Source organism: Mus caroli, unplaced genomic scaffold (assembly GCF_978045245.1).
Source record: "Mus caroli unplaced genomic scaffold, Mus_caroli_1 scaffold_6, whole genome shotgun sequence".
Lineage (NCBI taxonomy): Eukaryota > Metazoa > Chordata > Mammalia > Rodentia > Muridae > Mus > Mus caroli.
Window position 1 is genome coordinate 143,476,888 of NW_028227261.1, and position 25,085 is coordinate 143,501,972.

Here is a 25,085-nt window from a genome sequence, read left to right on the forward strand (position 1 = left end):
TTATATACCTGTGATCACTTGTCCTTCTGAAGAACCTTGCCTGCTTTTGTACTGTGGTGCTTCTTTGAGCTTATAGCAGGGAAGCCTTTCAGTCGTAAGGTGATAGTAAAATTGTGAGTCTCCACTCAGCGCTAGTGTGTGGTCTCTAGGCTGATATGGGTTGGCTCTGTTCTTTGCTGCCTCTTGATGGCTGTGCATGATAGCCTGTTTTTCCCGTAGGTTAAAGACGAAATGCTGTAGCATAGTGCTTAAAACATGAGCTCTAGCCTGGATGGTGGTGATGGATGCCCTTAGTCTCAGCACTTGGGAGGCAGAGGCAGGCAGATCTCTGAGTTCGAAGTCAGGCAGGGCTACACACAGAAACTCTGAGTCTAAAAATGAAAACAAAGCATGAAGTCTAAGGTCTAATGTATTAGAGTTAAGCGTTGGCAGTCATCAGCCTCGGTTTCCTTGTGTTAGAGTAGGGAAGACTTGGAAAGAGTAATGTCAGGGAGCATGTGACCACAGTATCTAGTGCCTGGCCGCTGTGACGGCTTCTTCCTAGGCTATTGGGACTATCAGAAGAGATAACACAGCTAGCTGCAAACAGCTTCTTTTTTTAAAAAAAGATTTATTTATTATATGTGTGTACACTGTAGCTGTCTTCAGACACTCCAGAAGAGGACATCAGATTTTTGTTATGGATGGTTGTAAGCCATCATGTGGTTGCTGGGATTTGAACTCAGGACCTTTGGAAGAGCAGTCAGTGCTCTTAACCACTGAGCCATCTCACCAGCACCACAAACAGCTTTAAAATGGACTTAGTGATTGAAAAATCTGTTGGAACCGTTTTCCACATAAAGTTTGCAACCTGTGTGACACTGGCTAGAGAACTTTGAAAGCTTCGGGTACCTGTTAGTTCAGGTGAATGGCCTTGTTAACGTGTCTTTCTTCTTCTGTAAAATACTCGGTGATTGTGGCACATTTCTGCGTGAGGTTTCATGATTAATTGAACAAGACCATTGTAATGACTCAAGCCACTACCCAATTTAAAAGATGGCTGAAAGCGCACTGACTGTTCCTTGTAGGCACTAAGTCATATGAAAAGGATTGAAAATGTCCTCAAGTGCACAGTTAAGGCATGCTCTGGTAGACAGCCTTGTTACCGGGGGGGGGGGGGGGGGAATTATCTTTGGCATCCCGTCTGCACAGTGTGAACCAGGTGATCAGACACATTGCCTTGTGGTCTGTAATACGTTAAGGAACTGGAAGTAACTGCTGGCTTCCAGCTAGCACACAGGTAAATTTTGTATGACTTATTTTAATTCTAGAAGTATTCTCTCCTTTTGATGTAGCTCAGATGCTTGTCTAGCACCTAGGAAGCCCTGGTTTTAGTAACTGATGTTCATCAACACCACTGTGTAAACCAGGTGTTTATGTGGTGATGCACATACTAATTCCAGCATGAGAGAAGTGGGGGCAGGAAAGTCAGGAGTTCAGGGCCATCCTCACCTCTGTAGTCACATGGGACTATGTGCAGTCACAAGAAAACCTTAGTGAGAATTCTCAGATAATTGTTATTTAGGAGGCCCTCTAGCAACACTAATTGGATATATAGGGGTGTGTGTGTGTGTAATGCATATAAATATATAAATTATACATCACTTGTGTATAAGTTGTAAGTATATTATACATAATATATATGTGTACACACATGAGATTGACAGTGTGGCCTCACGAGTTTGCATTTTCTGCCTTCCACGTAGCTAAGGTTCAGATGTGAGCCGCCACTTGTTTTGTTGGCTTGTACCTACCTATATCTTAACTGCATGTAGGTTGCATCTGACTCATCTGGTGGGTTTGAAATTCCTTTACTTGGCCCTTCATTATGCTAATACCTCCAGGAAGTTGGGTTTGTTACATAGGGATCTTTTTTCCCCTTGAAAAGTGTAAATGAAATCAAGCTAAGAATTTGAATATTTTACCCAGCATATTTCTAGTATAAGAGAGTTTGCTGCTATGGCTTTTTTCTTTTCTTTTTTCTTTTGAGACAGGGTTTCCCTTTGTTGCCCTGACTGTCCTGGAGCTCAGCCTGTAGACCAAGCTGTCTCTACCTCTGCCTCTTGAGTGCTGAGATTAAAGGTGTGTGCCACTACTGCCTGGCATGGTACCCTTTTAGTTGTGTATGTGTGAAAGACAGGGTCTCATGTAGTCCCAGCTGGCCTCAAACGTGCTATGTGATGGACTTATGACTCTCTTCCAAGACTCTGCATCCCAAATGTTCCTGCTTGTTTTGTAGCATTTATGTAGCATTTATAAATCCATGACCTCATGCTGCCTAGGCAAGTGCCCTACCAACTGAGTTACATCTTAGCCCAGACCTGCTTTTTTCTTTCTTTTTCTTTTAAAAATGTGTATGGGTTTTTTGCTTTGTGCACGTGCACGCGCGCGTGTGTGTGTCTGTCTTTCTGTCTACCACTTTCGTGTGGTTCCGGAAAAAAAAAAAAAAAAAAAAAAGCCTGATTTCTCAGACTGGAGTTACAGTCCGTTTGTGAGCCTCCCTGTCAACTGGGAACCAAACTGTGCCCCCCCCCCCACACACACCCCCGGAAGAGCAGCCAGTGCTCTTAATCTCTGAGCCATCTCTCCAGCCCTGTATGTTATTTTGAAAAAGCATACACAGTGCCTGCTATTTTCTTCTTCATCCTTTTCCCTATACTTGTGGGAATGTTAGTTATTGATGTACTCCTACTATGTGCTACCTGATGGCTCCTCCTTTTTCAGTACCATGGGTGTGTTCATGTCTGGCAACATAATATTTGTGTTAGCCTGTACATACAATAGGGAGGTAACAGCACTGTCTTCTGAGGAGTCTTGGGCAGGACTTTGATGGAGAATGTCTGCTGGGATATAATTATGAGACTTATTTTTTCTAATATATTTTCTGTGTTCTGTGTGATTGTCTTAGATACAAGCTAAAGCCGTAGCTTCAGAAGAGGGGTTGTTTACATGTGGCAAGTAAATGCATTGGAAGTGTGTCCATTTTCTGGCAGTAAGGGAAGAAGTTTGTCAGTGTAAGCTAGTAGAGATGAGCTTTATGGGGCTAAGCTTGTCTCACCAAAGGTGGTGATAAACGAAAGGCTCATGTCGTCCAGACAGCTTCACCTACTTGTCCCACCCTCTTTATGGATGATACTTTGTTCAGTATAGCCTGAAATGTGGGTTCTTGTTCCCACTGAGCTAGGCTGTATTCTTCTTTATTCCCTCCTGGCATTTCTGGTTTGTAAAACTGGCTGAGCCTGTCTGGGCTGTTGTGGCTGCCCCAGGGCACAGTTGAGTAAGTTACAGATCCAGCCTTGCAGTAAACCAGGAGGTACAGGCTCCTCGCACCTTCTCTTCGCACCAGTTGTAGCAGCAAGTATTCCAAAATGTAATAGGCCTTGATGTAGGAAAGTACTGGTGCTAAAGCATTAGGAAAACCCCTAGGGCTGGGGACGGAACTCAGCAGTGTGTAGTCCAAACGTGCACAAAGAACAAGAGATGCCTTCCCTTTCTTATCTGTGTTCAGTTCTGGTAAGGAAACGGATTGAGCATATGTAAGGGTATGTGTGTACACACACGTGTAAAGACAGGGCTTGGGCATGTAGCAGGTCCAGTGACTTGTGAAAGTTGTTACAACTTTGAACTGCTGGTAGCACAATGGGAAATATGGTGGTATGTATTGTATAGAACCGCGCAAGCCAAAAGCCAGTGACGCATTCTTAATTAAAAATGAGAATTTAGTAAAATGATTCTTTAGCTGCAAATTTGTTTCATCACAAAAAGGAGACTTTGCATTTTTACTTTTCATCTCTCTCCTTGACTTATAAATTCAGTATTTTTTTTTTCTCAAAATATTGCTGAAAGTAAAACAGATTGAGCAAAGCTTTCTAGCTTAGAGCAGGAACTTGTGTATTTGGTCCAAGTGTAGCTGTTACAATTCCAGTTCCTTTACCTACAATTGAAAAACCGAGCTGGAGACCATCTCTGAATCCTAGCTTCTTCATATTGTTGGTGTTGATGATGATGGGCTAGTGTGAATAGTGAAGGAAATGACTTTATTTATCCCTGTGTATACATACATGCACACGCAGACACAGACAGACACACACACACAGAGAAAAGAGACCAAACTTAGTTGAATGTGGTGGTTTATGTCTTCCATCCCAGCACTCAGGAGGCAGAGGAATTGAGAGTTCAAGGCTAGTGTGATTTAAAGTTCTAGACCAGAACTACACAAGTAAGTCTTGTCTCAAACAAACAAATGTTAAATCTGTGCATAAAAGGAAAGCTGTGAATCCGTCTCTTATCAATGGCCTTTGCGCACGTGATGAAAGTGGGTGGGTGTGGGGCTGGTCCTTGTGGCCTCTCAGGGAGGAGAGCCCCCTAGCCTGGTGACAGCCTGCAGCTCTGCACAGCGGTATCCCCAGCAGACCTCAGGGTAGGAGCTGCATACCCTTTGTCTTTAGCACCTGGATTTTCTACCTAACGCCTACAGTGAATCGCCTACAGTGAATCGTTCCTGTTGCAAGTGGCTCCCTGTAGGCCATGAGAACTCTGAGGACACACTGTTGGCTTCATCTTCCCATTCCTGGAGCAGAACCAAAAGTTGAGGATGAGTTAACTGCATCAAGGGCGGTGCTGTCCACGCTCAGGAACTGTGATACAATTGATCAGTTTCCTAGGATGTCGCTGACTGGCCTGGAGCAGGTAGGAAGGTGCTGGGTTGTCAGTCACTCTGGGCTAAATTGGCAAAGGAATCAAGATGAGTGGTTTACTGTAGACAAGAAAAATGTATAATTTGAGCAGAATAATCTTTTTTACTATCTGTTTCTACAAACCTCCGTTGGTAGTCTTCTCTTTGAAGATGGAAAGTTAGGGTGTGGTTAACATTGGCTCTGTCTGCCCCTGTAGTAAGAAGTGCACCAATGACTAGATGGTCTAAAATGTATTCCTTGTCCTGGTTGTATAAATCCTTCGAGGAGACAATACCAGCTTTGCTGGAAACGGACGCTTTTCCCCAGGTTTTCGAGGGTACACACATGTCAGCTCAGGGAATTTTATGTCTCCCATATTGACCTACTGTCATGCTGGTCCTTACGCGGTGTCGTCTTGGCCACTTGTCTCCAGACTATCCTAGGATGATGCTTAGGGTGGCATTGGAGCTGTTGGAACTATTAAATGACCCCAGTGCTCCTTATCCGGCAGTCACTTTTATTGTTATTTTTTTAGATTTCATAACTGGAGGGTAGAGGACAACATGCTATTGAAAGTCACACAGTACACACTACACAGAAACCCCATTCCCACTTAGTGAACTAGGTGGGCCTATGTGTGGAGTTGGTGCTGAGCCTGAGCCCCCTGACTTGTGCAGTGGGCTGCTTTCTATTCCTTGATTCTTCAAAGATCTCAGTAGCCCTTCCTGACTCCCTAGAACTCATAGGGCAGCTGTCCTTCTCTGTGTTTTCATGGTTTGGATTCATACATGCATAGTGGCAGCTCCTGCAGATGAGAGCTGTTGACCCAGTAGGCTTCTATTGTCTTGCTTGCGAATTTGCTGGAGCGGACCCTCTTAATCCCCCACATGTTTATTTTTCTCTCTGGACAGTGGAAAGGCAGAGGCAAGAGTGTGGACTTGATCTTTCATCTGAGATTGGTGGTTATCCATGACAGTTCAGGTTTTTCTCAGTCATAAATGTATGTCTGGCCATCGTGGGTTAAAGTAGGCACTAAAGTGTCTGAAGGAGTGGAGCCTGCTGTTATTAAATGTCTGCTTCGTGTTGTGGGGTTTTTATCTCAGTCTTCACACAAAGCCAGAGCATGAGGTGGCCATGGCTTTGGCTTTAGAGATAAGCGGAAGTTAGTGGGGTTAAGTCATTCCTTGGGAACTGTCTCTACTGAGCGAGCAGGGGGCTGTGGGGTGAGAAATGACTTTAAAGACATGAAAAAGAAGTGGTGGTATTGACTCTGACTAGACTCTGAATTGTTGAATTGTGTTCTACTTCCTATTTTGTTTTTTTAATACTTTTCTTTTAACTTTTAAAAACTGTCACAGAGATGGAGAGATGGCTCAGCAATTATGAGCACTGTCTGCTCTTCCAGATGTCTTAAGTTCAATTCCCAGCAACCACATGGTGGCTCACAACCACCTGTAATGGGATCCGATGCCCTCTTCTGGTGTGTCTGAAGACAGAGCTACAGTGTACTTATGTATAATAAATTTTTAGAAATGTATCAGCTGGGGAATAGTTTGCTATAAGGCCGACATCAGTCCAACCCAGGAGTGCCTGTACTCCAAACTCAGAGAGAAGGAGCGTTCTCACAGGATTATCTTTGATTCCTGTTGTGCTGTTAAAAATGTAGTCTGGACCAGTGAGCTGGCTCAGCAGGTCAGCCTGCTGCTAGGTGACCTGAGTCCAGTCTCTGGCAGCCTCGTGGTAGACGAGGAGAGTCACCTCCTGAAAACTGTCCTCGTTGCCACACACTGGCTGTGGTATAAACATTCCCACACACTGAATGGCAGTTTTTAGAGTGAAAGGCCACACACACAAATAAGATATAGTGCAAATTTTAAAAATACTTAAAAATCTTAAAAAATTAGTTGTGATTTACACGTAATACACATTGTGGTTTACTCAGTGAGAATACTGACATTGTCAAGTTACATTAAGGTTGGTCATGGTATGTACCTGTGTTCTTAGAACCTCCAGTGGGAGGGTCCACACAGTCTGAGCAACACAGTGAGGTCACCATGTCAAAACATACGACATCATTGGTTCTAAGTGCTTGAATTATTTTTAAAACTGGCTGTGAGAGAACTTGAATTTGTATGTATTACTGTTAAATATATGATATCCTACAGGGCTGTAAAACTATTGTGGAAGGGAAGTTCTAGGCAAAGCATGGAAATGATGTCATTGGTGTTACGCGGCGTGAATTGCAGTACTTCCTGGTCTCGATGGACAGCCATCTCTTTAGTTACCTGGCCATTGCCTTGGGTGTATAATGAATGATCAAGGGTTCTAATTAGTTGCTTGCTTTGATTTGACACTAATTGCACACAGCTTTTATGCATTTGCTATTTCCTAAGTAAACCAAAACTTTCTTACTGGTAACGCCCCAGGACAGGGTTGACTTGGACACTTGCTGCAAGAGGGCAGAGGGGGCGGCAGCACGATACTGGGTGCATTCCTGGCTGCTGAGAAACAATCATGCTAAGATTGGTAAAGATCTTGTCCATCTTTAAGTTTAAATTCTGCCTAGCAGAGTAACTTTCCTCTACCTGTCCAAATGTTTCCTTAACTCAGCCCCACAGGCCTGAACTTTGAGAAGAATGACTCTGTGTCCCGATATGGAGCCTCCCAAGTTGAAGACATGGGGAACATAATTTTAGCAATGATCTCCGAGCCCTACAGTGAGTGTCACGGTGGTGATTGTGTGGTGCTGGGATTCGATCCCTTTACTCTTGGTTTTGACTACATTGCACAGCTTTGCTGTCTAGAAGCCAGAACGATGACTGTATACTCTCATTTCTAGATCACAGATTTTCAGATCCAGAGAGAGTAAACTACAAGTTTGAAAGTGGCACTTGGTGAGTGGCTGAGTACTATTCATCGTTCTTTCTTGGAACATTTAAGTCCCCTTAGAATTTCCTAACTTTATTAAACCTGTCTACCACTTCTTAGTGTTTGGCCATCTGTTATTTAAAGCAAGCTTTGTATGTGAGATTCAAATTTAGTGAAGTGCTGGCATCTTTAATTACTCACTGACTTAGGGACATCCTCTGTCTGTGATTCTTACTATAGCCTTCTTGTCTGTCTCCCCTCTCTGAAGGGAAAGTCGCAGGGAATGGGAAGATGGTTTATTAAGGGTGCCTACTGCTCAAGCACGGGACCTGGGGCTTGTTCCCACATCAGGCCGTCCAAAGGGATTAAATGCGCTCTAGCCTGTGCACAGGATGCACATGAATTCGTGTAGGTGTGTATACATACACATAACACAGATGGGTCTCTAGAGGCGTTCTTAATGTTCATGGGGTAAGTCATGTATATACACTATCGGTATCTACTTCGTCACCAGGGACATCTCGGGAGGAGTGTGACTTGGTTGTTGGTCACTGTCGTGAATGTTGTAAGATTGCCTGGCACCTAGTGGTGAACAGAAACTTGGACAGCTCTGCCAGTGGAGAGTCTTTAGCTCTCATTCTGTTGTAGAGAAAGTGACTCACTAGGAAAATGTCCTAAAATGACTGAAAATATGAACAGGAGAAAGACAAAACATCAAAAGGTGTCAAAATGTATACTGGGCGATTTGAAAGTGACTCACTAAGGCATGGAGACTCCCAAGTGTTTCCATAAACACCCTGTGCTTGCTGGCACTCCCATTTGATGAGGGAGATAGATACTTTAATAGTCTTCTGATCACATGCTCACATTCCCTGTGGGGGTTAATTGTAGCTTTATTCTGATCCTTGCTGTCAAGCTGGATTCAAAAAGTTGAAGTCCCACCCCACCCCTACTTGACCTCCGTATGGTGGCTCAGGCTCCTGTTGGAAGGTGAGGGTAGGAAGTTGTCAAATTAAAGGTCAGCCTTGGGCTGGTTTTGCCACCTGCAAGTAGTCAGGAGTGAAACCAAGACAAACCAAACCAGGCAGCCCTTCTTTCTAAGTCAGGCTGTAAGGGTACCGAGAGAATTTTCCTTTCTGTAAACTGATCTGAGATGGTTTTGAACTTAAAGCAGGGAAGGAGCTATTCAACTGATAGATGGTTTCCTGAATGCGTTAGCTGTACTAGTCCAACAGCAAGCCATCATTCTATAGTGATGCAATTGATTCTTTGAGCTGTCCACAGACAAGTTGGGAGGGTATGGAGGAATTCTGGATTGCAAGTCACTGTGGTCTTTAGCAGGTCTTGTATGTAGCCAAGCAGCTTGCTGGGCATTAACCAGGCAACATGAAGTTGTGTTTCCTTCACAGCAGCAAGATGGAACTTATTGATGACAGCACAGTGGTCAGAGCTCGAGGTTTGCCCTGGCAATCTTCAGATCAAGATATTGCAAGGTTCTTCAAAGGACTCAATATTGCCAAGTTGGTTTTCTTCTCTTTGTTTTGCTCAGTTTCAGAAGAGAACAGGGTTTTCTGTTCTTTTTCTGTGTGTGTTTGCCTCACCTGCCATCTGTTTTGCTTCTTTGAAAGGGGTGGCGCAGCACTTTGCCTGAATGCTCAGGGCCGGAGGAACGGAGAAGCTCTGGTTAGATTTGTAAGTGAGGAGCACAGAGATCTAGCCCTGCAGAGGCACAAACATCACATGGGGACCCGGTACATTGAGGTATGTGCTCACAGCCCAGCATGCCTGACCTCTCCAGGTGCCTATTAGCATATGATAGCTGGTTTAGAACCTGTTGTAATGTCTCATTTTTTCTTAGGTTTACAAAGCAACAGGCGAAGATTTCCTTAAAATTGCCGGAGGTGAGTTCCTTTTACGTAGTACAGATTCATTGATAAATTGAAGCACACACTGATTTCTGTGACCATAAATGGTTCTTTCCTAGCAAAATGTGGGGGTTGGTCTATAAATAGGGAGAAGAAACTTCGAACGCTGCTGGTGAATTTAATGTACTGTAACATAGCCATTAAGAATTAGACCATATAAAGGTGAAAGGGTCACGTGAAGTCACATATAAAGAGAAAGGGTAGTTCTTGCATCTGAATTGTTGGAGACTGAGGCTATTAAACATCAACTAGTTCTGGCTTCTCTCGTAAGTTTTTGAGCTCGCAAGAGCTCAGAGCCATGGTAGTTGTTTTTTGGGGGGTAATTTTATGGATTCAGTTCTCTTTCCATTCCACCGTCCTGTGGGGTTAGAAGCTAGAACTTAAGTTGTCCAGCTTGTGTGGCAAGTGCTAGTCACAGAGCCGTCTTGACAGCCCTGATTTGTTTTTAGGTATGTGGTATTTGCAGAAATAAATAGAGGAATAAAGAGATGTAAAAACTTTTTTAGTTTCTCAGTTTTTATTAGAATATGTCTCATAACACATTTTCATTATCCACATACATAACATTTTATTGACATTAACCCCCCAGATAGCATCTTTATCCAGTTTTTAAGTGAGTCACCTAAGATGCACAAAGTACTTTGTTTCTTTGTTTTGTTTCTTTTTTGTTTGTTTTTTTGTTTTTCAGAGACAGGGTTTCTCTGTGTATCCCTAGCTGTCCTGGAACTCAGTCTGTAGATCAGGCTGGCCTTGAACCCAGAATTCCCCTGCCTCTGCCTCTGCAATTAAAGGCGTGTATGACACCACTGCCCAGCTGATTTTTTTTTTTTTTGGTTTTTCGAGACAGGGTTTCTCTGTGTAGCCTTGGCTGTCCTGGAACTCACTTGTAGACCAGGCTGGCCTCGAACTCAGAAATCCGCCTGCCTCTGCCTCCCGAGTGCTGGGATTAAAGGCGTGCGCCACCACACCCGGCTTGATTTTTTTTTTTTTTTTTAATTTAAAATTTTTAAATTTTATATGTTTGAGTGTTTTGCCTGTATGTGTATGCACCATGTCTGTGCTCAGTGCCCAAGAAAGCCAGAGAATATTGAATCCCCGGGAACTGGAATTACACAGAGGTGTGAGGCACCCATGACTGCAGCCAGTGCTCTTTTTTTTTTTTTTTTTTTTTTTTAAGATTTATTTATTTATTATATGTAAGTACACTGTAAGTACACTGTAGTTGTCTTCAGACACTCCAGAAGAAGGCATCAGATTTCATGACAGATGATTGTGAGCCACCATGTGGTTGCTGGGATTTGAACTCAGTACCTTCTGAAAAGCAGTCGGTGCTCTTAATCACTGAGCCATCTCACCAGCCCTGCAGCCACTGCTCTTAACAACTGAACCATTGATCCAGCTCTTGTTGGCATGTTTTTAGTTCACAGCCCAGGCTGGCCAGAAACTTGTTGTGTAAACTAAGCTGGCCTTAAACCCCAGGCATCCTCCTGCCTCAGCTTTGCAGTGCTTGTATATGAATGAGGCAGGATATGCCAGCTGATCTTTTTACCTATTTTTATTTAATTTTATTTTGTGTTCATCAATGCTTTGCCTGCATACATATCTGTACATACATGTGTGTCTGGTGCCTGTGGAGAGATCAGAAGAGAGCATTGGAACTGGAGTTACAGGCAGTTGTGAGCCGCTGTGTGGATACTGAGGATGCAGTCTTGGTCCTCCACAAGAGTAGCCAGTGCTCGTAAGCAGTGAGCCATCTCTCTAACCCCAGTATTATTATCATCATTATCGTTATTATTACAGTAATTGTTAGACATCTACTTTGTAAGCTTCCGTTCTGTTTGTGCAGTTTAAAACTTCGTTTTTAATACATTTTGAACACCACATGTTAAATTTAATATTTATTATATGTATTATTATGCAGGTTTTTATATATCACTACTGAATTCCTAGAGCTTAATTTTAGTTTGTTGTAAAGTTTTCTCAATATGTGTGTACTGTTCTTCAGGATAGATCTCTGAAGGTCAGAGAGCTGAGTCTAAGAATTGAAGTCTTTTTAATAGACTTTTGACAAGGTGCCAGATTATATTAGTGGGACTTTGATCTAAATGCGAGTCCTCTATAACACAGCACTGGCGCGTCTTTTCGGCTGCCAGCTCGTTTTCTACAGAAGTATTCTGTCCTCCAGCTTGGTAGTGTGCCCCTTCTCTGCTAAACGCTAAGGCTTCAGAGGTTAAGGCTGTACTTTTTGTGTAAAGTTTGTGGCGTTCTACAGCCGTATTTGGTACTGGCTGGGGAGAGCAGATATATTTGAAGCTGCTGCTGTCTTCCTGCATCCCGAACTTTGATGATTGTAAACACACTGCAAACTGGGGACAAGTTGACTGGATTCACTGTGTGTGCATAGTGTGGTAAACATTGCATGAGCAGATTCTGTCAGTGGGAGTCTGTAGACGTGCGATGTGATTCGGAGGTTCTATGGCGGTGCTACACAAATACTGTAGTTTGGGTACAATGCTGGTAAGTGTTACAACTGTGCCTGCGTACTTTCATTATTCTCTACAAAAATTTCCTAATTAAAAGCAAAGGAGATTTTTTTTTAATAATCGTCCATTAATCTGCCTGTTTGTTGTTTTTTAAAATAATTTATCTGTCTGTTTTTTTTCAGACAGGATTTTTCTGTGTAGTCCTGGCTCTCCTGGAACTCGCTTTGTACACCAGGCTGGCCTCAAACTTATAAAGATCCACCAGCCCCTGCCTCCCAAGTGCTCGGAGTAAAGGCATGTGCCACCACTGCCCGGCAACAATATTCTTCATTAACCTAGTTCATTCCCATAGTTTATGAAGTAGTTAGTTTAGATGTGGAAACTATAGCGAAGATGAGACCTAAGCATTCTAGGTTCAGCACTTCTACTTTTAGTTGTTGTATAGCTGGACAGTGAACGCATTGTCATTAGGCAAAAACTGACCGCTGATCTTCTCCTTACCCGAGACCTATGTGTCTTTAAATTGTCATGAAGACTTAACTAGCTCTCTGTGAGAAGAACAGGGGATACTCTGTGGTTGTCTGGCCAGCTTTCTAAATTCAGAGCGCTGCTAAAAGTGCTATGGGAAAAGTTTCAAATTTTCAGGAAGAGACATCTTGAGTCCTAGGATATTCTTATGAGTCCACTAGTGGTGTGGCTCTTTGTTGTTGTTGTTGTTGTTGTTTTTTTGAGACAGGGTTTCTCTGTATAGTCCTGGCTGTCCTGGAACTCACTTTGTAGACCAGGCTGGCCTCGAACTCAGAAATCCACCTGCCTCTGCCTCCCGAGTGCTGGGATTAAAGGTGTGTGTCACCATGCCCAGCATGGTGTGGCTCTTAACTGTACATTCAGAGCTTTGCCAGAAGGGCCTAGGATATAGCTAAGGGGCGGAGCACATGTTTGAGTCCCTGAAGCATATACAAACATGCACTGCCAGGAATTTTATCATTTTAAAATCTGGTAATGTGGACTGGAGAGATGGCCCAGTGGTTAAGAGCACTGACTGCTCTTCCAAAGGTCCTGAGTTCAAATCCCACCAACCACATAGTGGCTCACAACCATCTGTAATGAGATCTGATGGCCTCTCTGGTGTGTCTGAAGACAGCTACAGTGTACTTAGACATAATAATAAATCTTTAAAAAAAAATCTGGTAATGTTGATGCTTTAACTCTTTCTTCCTGTGTTTTCTAATATTTATTTTCTCTAGGGACATCCAATGAGGTAGCCCAGTTTCTCTCCAAGGAAAACCAAGTCATCGTGCGCATGAGGGGGCTCCCTTTCACGGCCACCGCTGAAGAAGTGGTGGCTTTCTTTGGACAGCACTGCCCCATCACTGGAGGGAAGGAAGGCATCCTCTTTGTCACCTACCCAGATGGTAGGCCAACAGGAGATGCTTTTGTGCTCTTTGCTTGTGAGGAGTATGCTCAGAACGCGCTGAGGAAGCACAAGGAGTTGCTGGGTAAAAGATACATCGAGCTCTTCAGGAGCACAGCTGCCGAAGTTCAGCAGGTCGGTCTTAGAGGCTCTTTTGGGAACTTTGCGTTAACTTTTTTTATTAAGTTGTGGTGTGTATTTCTTTGTATTAAATACTTCCTAAACAGAAATAAGACCTAAGAAATAAGAAATTTGAGAACTGGCATGGAGGTGGTACCTGGGCTTTTCCATTCCCGTTTTTAAGTTCACAGTTGGGAGCGTGAAGATAACATGAAGGGAAAACTAGGTGGAGTGTGCCTCGTGTAAAGGAGCTGAGTACATTACCACTGAAGTCCACAGCTTGCAGTATGCCTAGCTTTTAATTACAGTTACCCAGATAGGTACTACTAAAGAATCACATTGTATTCTGGGGAGTGTGTGCCTTGATTTATTCTATTGTGTTTACTATGGTCTTACTAAATACCTTTGACTGGCCTAAGACTCCACATATAGAACTGACAGGACCAGCCTGAAACTAATGGACATTGCTCCTGCCTCTGCCTTTTGCGGGCTGGGATTACAGTTGTATACTTCATATTTTGATAGAAGTGGATGTCATTTTCAGAGAAGACATGCATGAGTCCTTCATCAGAGCTTCTGCTGCTGCTTTTTTTTTTTTTAAGACTTATTTATTATTTTATGTACACTGTCATTGTATGCAGACACACCAGAGAAGGTCATCGGATCCTATTACAGATGGTTGTGAGCCACCATGTGGTTGCTGGAAATTGAATTCAGGACCTCTGGAAGAGCAGACAGTGTTCTTAACTGCTGAGCCATTTCTCCAGCCCCTCATCTGAGCTTCTTAAACTTCTTTGCACTTATGAATTCCCCAAAGGATCATGAGACACAGCCATACTGTGTAATAGTTCTGTGGCAGGCTGTAATTATGCCCACTGTCACACCTCTTTCTGAGGCTTTGCCTCAGTGCTTCCTGCATGCTGAAGTGTGTCCTGCAGCTGACACAGAGAAAGTCTAGTACCTACATTTTTAACAGGATTCTTGGCGATGCGGTGGTGGTGGCTTGTGGGATGGCGGTGGAGCAGCAGGTCTCCTTAGTCGTTTGTGCTTTGTCTTTCGTGCAGGTGCTGAATCGATTCTCCTCAGCCCCTCTGATTCCACTTCCAACCCCTCCCATTATCCCTGTACTACCTCAGCAGTTTGTGCCTCCCACGAATGTCAGAGACTGTATACGTCTGCGAGGTCTTCCCTATGCTGCCACAATAGAAGACATTCTGGACTTCCTGGGGGAGTTTTCCACAGATATTCGTACACATGGCGTTCACATGGTATTGAATCACCAGGTAAGGAAGGGGGTTATTGGAAAATGTGTTTGCTCATTCTTGTGACCAAGTGCCCCTTCTAGTATAACAGCCCAAAGCTTTACATTGCCTCTCTGAAAAGATTTAGCTGTAAATAGAAGAAATCTTTAGTATATATGTCAGAAATTAGCCTACTGTTGGTGTGGTAATTCAAATTCAACTCTGCTTCTTTTATCACAGAAATCTGTCCATCAGATTGGAACCAAATGTATTATGAGTGCAAATAGCCTTTTCCTGTGAGCCGTTCAGCCCTGCTGTTTCAGTGTGAGAGTAGTCATAGACCAAACGTAAGCAAAGAGCTTACTGTGTCCTAAAGCACTTTATGTCCGGACATTGCACATGGCATGTGTTGGGCACTCGTTTGCGTTAAGTAGACCAAGGGCCTGGAGCACAGCCTCTGTAGCAGTGTGTGGATCTCAGCTGCGTCCAGGAACAATTCCAGTGGTTTTCTACCAAAGGCTCATGGAATTCTTTGCATATGCCATGAAGTGTTTACTAGCTTGATGCTACTTGAGTTTTGGTTAAACAAATTCAGTCCTATTAGGTGCTGGACAGTTGACTAGGATTTTGTGCTGTCTTGAGCAAGACAAAAAATTTAAATACTCATAGGCCAAGAAGCTCTAGTTTAAAAGTTCAGGACTCTGTTAAAAGCAAAGAATTTAATTTTGGAAAACAAGTCTTTTTTTTTTTTTTCATAGCATTAATGGATTGAATGCAGACTTATAAGAGAGATACTATTTTTTTTTTCCTGACTAATTTTCCATTTGGTACTTGGAGGTTTGTTCTCTTTTATAACTGGTTTCCTACTTACTGGAAGGAGTCAAACCTCCTGTGGCCTTGGACACCAACATCTGTCTAGTTAATCCTTCGTCTGTATAAGCTACACACCTTTAGTCTGACAGCTCACAGCTCACTTTACTGGTTAAGAGTCCTTTGAAATAGAATGAAATAGAATTCCTCACTGTTCAACATCACCAGGTCGTTAACCTGGGACCATTATCCTTTGATTAACACCGGTAGACAGATTTGCCTCTCATTTGACCTCCATGCCCTGGAGGAAGTGCTTCTTTGACGATGGCCAAGCTCTTACCTGCCTGGAAGATGTTAAGTTTCCATCTTGACTGGACTGGGTTTGTTGCTATTTCCCTGGTATGGTGACTGTTATGGTAACTTGCATGGTAATAATTTGTAAAAATGGTGTAATATAAATATTCCCTAAGAGACTTGGAGAACTAATTTATAATAGTCCTATAAACTTGTCTTTTTTCTCCCTCCAATCTTGTTCATATACAAAATATTACAAAGATATTCTAGCTGTATGCAGCACAGAGAGGCTTGGTTTTCAAGATGGAATTTTTTCCTAACAAACCTGTCTCTGAATAGTTACTTGAGCAATCTCAGGAGAAGGTGTTAGGATGCATGAGAAGAAAGGTTCCCAGGATGGCAGATGGCATCTAGCCACTTAGCCTCGTACCTTGCAGCTCTCATTTGCTTACTTTCAAGGTGCATTCTGACCTAGGCTGTGAGGGGTGAGGGACAATCTAAGGGATGTGGCAGGCAGAGAGGAACTAATACTGAGAGCCAAAGGACAACACTGGCTTGTTTCATTTCCTGTAGGAGGATATATTTCTAGCTTTTCTCACCAAATGATATTTAATCGGATTTTTCAGAAGGGGAAAAAAATCCAATATATAATCCTATATTTTGAAACTACAGTCACAAGGAGATCTTTTAAAATCCTGTAAATTTGATACTAACTTCATAGAAACCAAAAAAGGGTCACTTTTCAGCCATGATATCTCGGAACTACTACTTCAAGATTTTGTGGGCCATTCTGGCGATTAGAGAAGGAAACCCAAGTTAGATTTCAGTAGATCACTCCGGTCACCCAGATTTTGTGGCTAACCATGTCTTGCACTGTGGGTGATTGTCACTTTGCATGCTTTGTAAGCAACCATTTATTTCCTTGTTGGAGGAGACAGTCGCCTTTTGTTTGTATTCTCCCCCCAAATACTCAGGGACGCCCATCAGGAGATGCCTTTATCCAGATGAAGTCAACAGACAGAGCATTCTTGGCTGCGCAGAAGTACCATAAAAAAACCATGAAGGACAGATATGTTGAAGTCTTTCAGTGTTCAGCTGAGGAGATGAACTTTGTGTTAATGGGGGGCACTTTAAATCGAAATGGCTTATCCCCACCGCCATGTAAGTTACCATGTAAGTTTTTCTTGGGTCTTGGCGCTATTCTACGCTGTATGCTGGTAGGTGCTTAAGCTGCTTTCGTCACTTCCTGGGCCCGTGGTTCTTCCTGAGGCAGGCGAGGTGGTTATATAAGGCTTTCCCATCTGAAATCACTAGTTTCTGATAATCGTTTTAAGACCTTGGTTGCGGACACTCATAATTAGACATGCTACAGACACCTCCTTCCAAATTACACTCTTGCTTTTCCAGTGGTAAGCACTTGGGTTCTGAAGCTTAGTGTACTCCAGATAAGCACTGACTCTGGGAGGCAACCTGGCTATGTAGATAACTTAATACGCATTTAAGGTAAAACGCAACATCTGCCTGGCTCCTTTCCTTTCTGTCTTTTATTTATTTTTTATTTATTCATTGTTCTTTTACATGTTAAACTCTCAAGAAGGATGATTTGATGTCCGTTTTGTATTCTTAACTTTTTTTTGAGCATCAACTGTGTCCTGAAAGCGGTAGCCTGGAGAGCATTCCTGTCGCTATCCTGTTCAGGCTATCTGGGGTGAGCAGGGTAGGAGTCTCCCTTGTGTATAAATGTGTAATTGGTTCAGCCACTGTTTGGTTGGATCGCAGGATCAGTGCTTAATTGCAAGCTGTGCTCTCGCTCATTGGCAGCTGGGTGCAAGCCATGTGGAATCCTGTCCGAGAGGAATAAGCCCCGTAGTCTAGAAGCCGAGTTCTAGTTAATAACTGTGGAGCATTTGGAAAGCTGGCGCTAAAATATGAACCCTTTTCATGAAGTTTCACTGGGTTGATTTGCTTGGTTCTATTAAAATTGGCAGTTCTAGGCACTGAATTTTATTTTGAAGCAAAGCGGGAACTATATCAATTAACTTGTTTAATAAAGTACTGGCTGTAGAGTGTTTGGTGGGGCTTAATCCTTTTTTTCCCATGGAATTCCTGAACTCTTTAATATTCCGTTTACCTGCTGCTTGCTGTTGGTGAATATCTAATTGTCTATTATTAATGAATATAAGGCTTTAGAAATTTATGATGGAGCATGAGAAAATACTGTAGGGTAATACTAGAATGTTGTCTGTCTGTAAATCACTGTCCTTTAGTGACCATCCATCAGATATCATGAAACAAAGACGTTTCCCCGTTGTTCTTGTGTAGTTTATTGTAGACTACCTGCATTTCCTCCCCTGTAGTTCACAAGCTCTAAGAAAAGAGAATATTGTTTTCTGTGTGGTTTTGAGACGGGTTTCACTGTTTCCCAAGCTGACCTGGAGATCAGGATGTAATCCATGCTGACCTTGCAGTGTAATGGCTCTCCTGCCTCTTCCTCCTGAGCACCAGGACCTATAAGTCTGAGGCACGATTCTCACTCAGCAAAGGAGAAAATTTAAATCCATGTTTATGTATGTAAAATTATGATTCTGAAGACCTAGTCTTTAAATACAAATTTAAGACTCTATTACTGTGTCTTTGGTTACTTGTAATACTTCCAAAAAATGAAGATGGGATTTTTTTTTTTACCTAAAATTTCATCATGTGTCTTTTTAGCAGAAATGTTAATTTCTATAAAAATCAGAAGCCGGTCTGCATCTGCTCGCATTTTGCCTGTTGCTGCCACCTTTAGGGGACTGCCTAATTCTATTACAACCACAGGACTTAAAGTGCCTGTGTTTTAATCTAATCTCAGACTTAGAGCATTAATTAAATACTGATTGGTCTGACATTTCCCACTGAAGACTTTCTTGATAAATTTTATAGTCATAATATATTTCAGCACTGCACCTTAGTTCATAAAGAAGTCCGCTTAAGCTAGATGGGTGTGGTGTGCATCTTTGATGCCAGCAAAGAGGTACAGGCAGGTAAAAGAGTTTAAGGCCAGACTGGTCTGTGTAGCTAGTTCCAGGACATCCAGAGCTCAAGATCAAAGAAAGAAAAGTCAACCTAATTCCACAGTCCCCTTTCTTTTTCTCACCTGTGCATAGACACCTGATTTCTCTTTTAGGAAAATAAATAGCCATAGTTTCCCATGAGGAATAAATCTCACCTCTGACAATTTTTATTTTACTTTCCTTTGTCTTGAAGCAGAATATGAATATATATACCTACATATTTTCCCTACCCCTCTCTCTCCCTCTCCCTTTCCCTCTGTCTCTCTCTCTCCCCCTCCCTCCCTCCCTCTCTCTCTCTTCTTTTGTGTGTGTGTGTGTGTCTCTCCCTCTCTGTCGTCATCATCGCCCCCCCCCCCCCCCGGTCTCTCACGCTCCCTTCCTCCCTCTCTCTCTGTGTGAGTGTGTGTTGTTAGAGATTAAACTCAGGTCCTGATCATGACACTTGATGATTTTTGCAAGCAAGTCATGAGCATAGGCTACATAATTTTATGTCGTGTGTAAGATGATGTGTGTGATGCTGAGGACTGAACCCAGAACCTTCATATTTTCTGCTGCTGAGCCACATGCCTAGCCTGATCATCTCCATTAATGTTGTTGTGATCTTGAAAGCCAAACAACATAATCTAAAAGTTTATCATTGTCTAATATTAGCAAGAGTTTTTGATGATGTGAAAGGTACCCACAGCCAGGTGTGATTGTACACATCTGGGTCCATCACTGAGGAGGCCGAGGCAAGAGGGTTATGAGTTTGAAGCCAGCTGGGGCTACATAATGAGACTCTTTCAAAAGTTCAAGGGCTGTTGATGTGATGCAATGTAGCATGCTTACCCAACATGCACTAAGCCTTGGGCTGGGCCCATGACACTGTAATTGATAAATATATACATAAATACTTAAACCCATGACACTGTAATTGATAAATATATACATACATACTTAAACGTTGAGCCAGAAGTCCATGTGATAACTACTTACCTTATTCTTCATAGTGATGGAGAAACGCTTAAGAAGAAAAACAACCAGAAATCGTCTTGGAGATTTTCCTGTGAAAGTTACCCCTTGGCTCTCTGCTGCTTCCAGGATCTAGTGGATCTCAGTATGGGTCCCAGACTGTTGACTTAGCTGTCTGTCTCGCACGGTGCATGGTCTGTCCAGTGCATTCATGCTACCTGTGAGATGTAGTGACTGCCAGCAGCTCCAGGAAAAGGGAGTTCCTCATAAGGGGATATGTAGGATAGCTAGGAAGTAAAGGCATTTTTCTCTTCCTCCTCCCACAGCGCTGGCGATTGAAGCCAGGGCCTCGTTCCGACTACAAATGTGCTCCACTACTTAGCTATACCCTCAGCCCCTTGATTTATTTATGAAAAATTTGAGCCACATTTTTGTATATGTGGAGTTTGATTTGTTTGTTTTGGTTTAATTTTTTAGACCGGGTCTCACTATATAGCCCTGGTGGCTGGCTTGGAACTTGCTATATAGACTAAGTTGGACTTAAAAGTTATGAAAATAATGTTTGCCTCTGTTTCACTGGGTACTGGCAATGTAGGTATGCACTACCATGCCCAGTTAAATCAGCTTTTTACCAGCTGGTTTGGGGAAAGATTTATGTATCTCTTTCCTCTAGACTATTTCCTGGTTGGCCTTTTATTTTAAATGGGTCTGAAGGTGTAGATTAGCTTCAAAGCCTATCTTTTGGATTGTCTTTAAAAGGTCAGCATAATGTAGAGATGACATATTCCGCATAGAGCAGTTTCTGTGATACACACATGCTTTAGTATAATGTATGGTACAGCATTTTATCCTAATCTCTTGATTTCACATCATACTAAAGGATAGGAAACATCCGTATAATCAAAAGGAAGTTACCTGGGATGCAAAGTAACTGTCGTCTTTTCCTTTAAAGCCAATCCTGGGGTGACGGCTCAGCAGCTGCCTTCGCTGTTTGGCAGAGGACCTGGTGTCAGTTCCCAGCACGCACACGACAGCTCACATGCACCTGTAATTTCCGTACTAGGGAGAGCTAACACTCTTCTTCAGGCTCCCAAGGACTCCTGCATGCATCTTGTGTGAAGGAACTCATACAGGCATACGCATACACAGATAAAAATTAACTTCACAAAATATGTAGGTAGGAGAGTAACTGTAGCTTGAGTGCTAACACCCATGTTAGCTGTTACAAACGTGTCTCAGAGTCTTTCTCTTTGCTTATTTAGGCCTGTCTCCTCCCTCCTACACATTCCCAGCTCCCACGGCTGTGATTCCTACGGAAGCTGCCATTTACCAGCCTTCTCTGCTCTTGAACCCACGGGCACTGCAGCCCTCCACTGCATACTACCCGGCAGGCACTCAGCTCTTCATGAACTACACAGCCTACTATCCCAGGTAAGGTTATACAGGAAGTGACAAGGGACGGAAACAAAGGACTCCTTTGATAACCAGTGCCTCAGCTCACAAAAGAATATTGTTTACCTTGGTGAAGGTTAGCATGGCAGGCTACAGCTTAGGTCATATCCCTGACCAAATAAGTTACAACAGATTGGAAGAGGTTTGTGTGTTTGTCTATCTTTTATTTTGGTGTATGTAGCGAACATAGTCTTTATATTGCACGTGAGCTCGGCTCTCCCCCTCCACCTTCTTGCAGTGCATTGCAAGCAGGTAGTTCTTTTTTCCTTAAGATCAGATGGTACCAACAGGGGAGATGAATCACTAAACTGAATTATTCATAATAGGAGCAACTGTATTATTCCATAACAAATATAATTTATTTGGGGACTTAAACTTTCCAAGGCATGTATTCTTTACTCCTTAAATACTTTCTATAAACAAATCCAGAATGGAATTGAGTATTTTCCTGGGATCCACACATTTTGTCTTTGTCTTATTTTGGTTGCTGTGTCCGGGAAGTTGCACTGGATGAGGGAAAGAATGTGCATCGGGGAGGTAGAGCTTTATCTTAATGCCTGTATTTTGTTCATTTGCCTGGGTTTCTTTCCTTTTACCGTTTTTCCGCTGCAGGGTCCACCTTTGTACCCCTTGCTGTCTTACTGGGTACTTAGCACTAACCCTACTTCTGCTTCCCAAATGCTGGGATTACAGCTGTGTGCTACCATGCCAAACCCATATTTCCTTAAAATTACATTTATTGACTTGTGTGTGTGTGTGTGTGTGTGTGTGTGTGTGTGTGTGTGTGCGCGCGCGGGGGGGTGGGGGATGGTGTGGTGCGCACACACACACACCCCACAGGGCACACATGAGAAAGCTAGACCAGCTTGGAGACTCCACTGTATGGGGTCCCAAGGATGGAACAAAGGTTGTTTTTCTTGGATCTTCTAAAATGATGGAATTGGTGGAAATTTTGGAGTCACTTTCATATATCTGCTTGTGATTCTAACCTGGATGTATAAGGAACAATTCTGATTCTCAGTTTTAAAGTGTTTCCGTACCTTTATTTATTCAACAGTCCACTTTCTCTTCATATAAAACTGCACTTTGTGGAGCCGTGGGTGTGTTACAGAAGCAAAACCATTTATAGCAGGTTTACTTTTATCCTAAGGTCTTGAAGACTGAGGTTTTGAGGTTATTTACACATCTGTAAGGAGGCTTTTGATAGGTGGCCTGAAGCTAACTTGTCATATCCCTGCCTTTACACCTGTTTCCTCTTCCAGTGGGGAACCAGAATGTTAGGGTCAATCATGGGTGCTGATGAGGAGTTGGGAAAACACTGTGCTATTGAAACCCTGCTGGGGAATAAGAATAGGAATCGAGGCGGGGGTTGCCAGGTGGGCCCAGAAAGGGGCTTGGGTTGGGTGCTTGTGGTACGTTGCTTACCTCCTGTGCATAGGACTATATTTGACCCCCTGTACTTAAGTTTGAGTACCGAGGTGGGCTGACCTGTAGACTGTATACAAACGCTTATCATTGGAGGGTTCTTTAGTGAGATGTCTGCCTCTTCATGCCTTCAAAATGTCAGCATGGAAAGATGCTGACCCTGAAGGCAGTTCTTCTGCCTCAGTAGGTACCCATGGCAACATTACTGACTCAGTGCCTGGGCCCTGTTAGGATAAAACATCTCTTAGAAAGGAGACCACGAGTATTGAATTGAAATGCCAGAGACATATATGGCTTACTTTTTCCTTTACTAGGGTGGCTTTGATGTCGCCTTCATCCTTCTGCCCATATCTCCTGAGTGCAGGGATTATTGCTGTATACCACCAAGCCTATTTTTCATGGTCTAGCAAAACAAACAAATAAAAACACTTTCCTAATTTTTAGCATAGGATTTCATTCTCAAATAACAACCTAGCTTTGCAAAACACCCTTGTTTTAAGTCAGAAAGTCTATCACTTGGCTTTAGACTCCGTATTATGGTAACTATACTTTGAGTTTTATTGTTGTTTTTATAATCTTGGCATAACTAGTAAACTTAGGTTTAGTTACCTAACATTTTCAGTGGCAAATCTGCTTCTTAGGTGAAATAGACTCTTGGAAGAGTTCCTTATACATACATATATGTTAGTTGTTTTCTGTGGATGTTAGATGCTTGCTTCATTATTGACAGTGTACACATGAGTTAATATTCGTACAATTAAAAGTCCAAATCATGGGCTGGGCTTGATAGCACATGCCTTTAATCCAGTACTCGGGAGGCAGTGGCACGTGGATCTCTGAGGTCAAGGCCAGCCAACATTACTGTAGATGTTCCCAGACAGCCAGGGTTACACAGAAACCCTGTCTAAAACTTACAAAACAAAACAAAAATGTATAAAACAGCTGGGCAGTGGTGGCGCACGCCTTTAATCCCAGCACTTGGGAGGCAGAGGCAGGCAGATTTCTGAATTCGAGGCCAGCCTGGTCTACAAAGTGATTCCAGGACAGCCAGGGCTACACAGAGAAACCCTGTCTTGAAAAACCAAAAAAAAAAAAAAAAAAAAAAAAAAGTATAAAACAAAGATAGAATGAAGGAAAACCTTGGCGCCCGAAGGGAGGGCTAACAGGAGTTGTGGGTCCAGAGAGCTAGTGGTGCGTTTAGTGCTGAAGTGTTTGTTGCTTTGGAATTGTAGATTTCAGATGAGAATTTAAAGTTCAAATGGGGAATCTTGACATGAACATTGGCTCCAGGCTTCCTACCAGCAAGGCTAGAAACAGCATTTCCTGTTGGTTTCCACACGTGTGCTTGCTCTCAGCCATTGAGGATGCAGAGGTGATTATGCAAGCAGGCCTTCTCAGAGCACTTCTTATGCCATACCTTTGTATTGGAATGCTGCGTCCCAGCAGGATGCAGAGCTTGCATTGGTCCCATTTCTCTTAACAAGGACTACTTACAGCTTCTCTTTGCAGACGAATGACAACTTGAGCCTGGGTTCGCTCACTGCTAGAGTGATTGTCTAGTGTGTTGACAGCCCCGGGTGCCTTCATAGGCGTTGCATAAACCAAGCATGGTTGTGCATCTCCCATCCCAGGACTCAGGGGAGATCCAGAGATCCATAATGAGTTTAAGGTCAGCCAGCATTTTTAACACTGTTTCCCAAAAACAGTGGTATTTGAAGGAATTTGGGGGACAGGGAATATTCCTGTTAAACCTGACACCCTGAGTTGTTCCCCGTGGTGGATGGAGAAAGAGAACCAACTCCCCCAAACTGACTTACACATGTGCTATGGTGTGCATGGCTGCCTATGTGCAGGCACAAATACACACATGTATTAAATGTTTTTGAGAGAGAAATATTGCCACTCATGATGGTCTTTGATTTTAGAAAGTTATCTGGTAGACAATTGTTAACAACATTTTGCATTTAAGCTTTTTTGTTTGTTGGTTTGGTTTGGTTTGTTTGTTTGTTTGTTTGTTTTCGAGACTGGGTTTCTCTGTGTCACCCTGGCTGTCCTAGAACTCACTCTAGACCAGGCTGGTCTCGAACTCAGAAATCCACCTGCTTCTGCCTCCCAAGTGCTGGGATTAAAGGTGTGTGCCACCACTGCCCAGCTTTGTGCTTATATGCTGATCATCCTGACCTACTGTACGTGCACAACTTTTCTACAGAGAAGTTTGTGTGACTTATTAGGAAATATGAAATGTAAAAACAGGTATTATAAGTTAGGATCTAGTGAAAATACAGATGTGAAGACATGATTGGACTGTCTCTCTGCAGAGTCCTCGGGTAGTTA

General features: G+C 42.9%; 1 protein-coding gene across 6 annotated transcripts in view; it reads left to right on the forward strand.

Moving 5' to 3' along the window:
- Esrp1 (epithelial splicing regulatory protein 1) overlaps window positions 1-25,085 on the forward strand; it is a 56,400-nt gene that overhangs the window by 12,971 nt on the left and 18,344 nt on the right. For 3 of the 6 annotated variants that reach the window (XM_021160313.2, XM_085839499.1, XM_029475792.2), the window contains exons 5-13: window positions 7,334-7,432; window positions 7,555-7,609; window positions 8,993-9,103; window positions 9,212-9,344; window positions 9,442-9,484; window positions 13,239-13,540; window positions 14,590-14,808; window positions 16,845-17,043; window positions 21,137-21,305. In XM_021160313.2, coding sequence (XP_021015972.1) covers window positions 7,334-7,432; window positions 7,555-7,609; window positions 8,993-9,103; window positions 9,212-9,344; window positions 9,442-9,484; window positions 13,239-13,540; window positions 14,590-14,808; window positions 16,845-17,043; window positions 21,137-21,305 — 1,330 coding nt within the window. The remainder of the gene's footprint in view (window positions 1-7,333; window positions 7,433-7,554; window positions 7,610-8,992; window positions 9,104-9,211; window positions 9,345-9,441; window positions 9,485-13,238; window positions 13,541-14,589; window positions 14,809-16,844; window positions 17,044-21,136; window positions 21,306-25,085) is intronic. The other 3 variants (XM_021160315.3, XM_021160316.2, XM_021160314.2) reach the window with 2 other exon arrangements.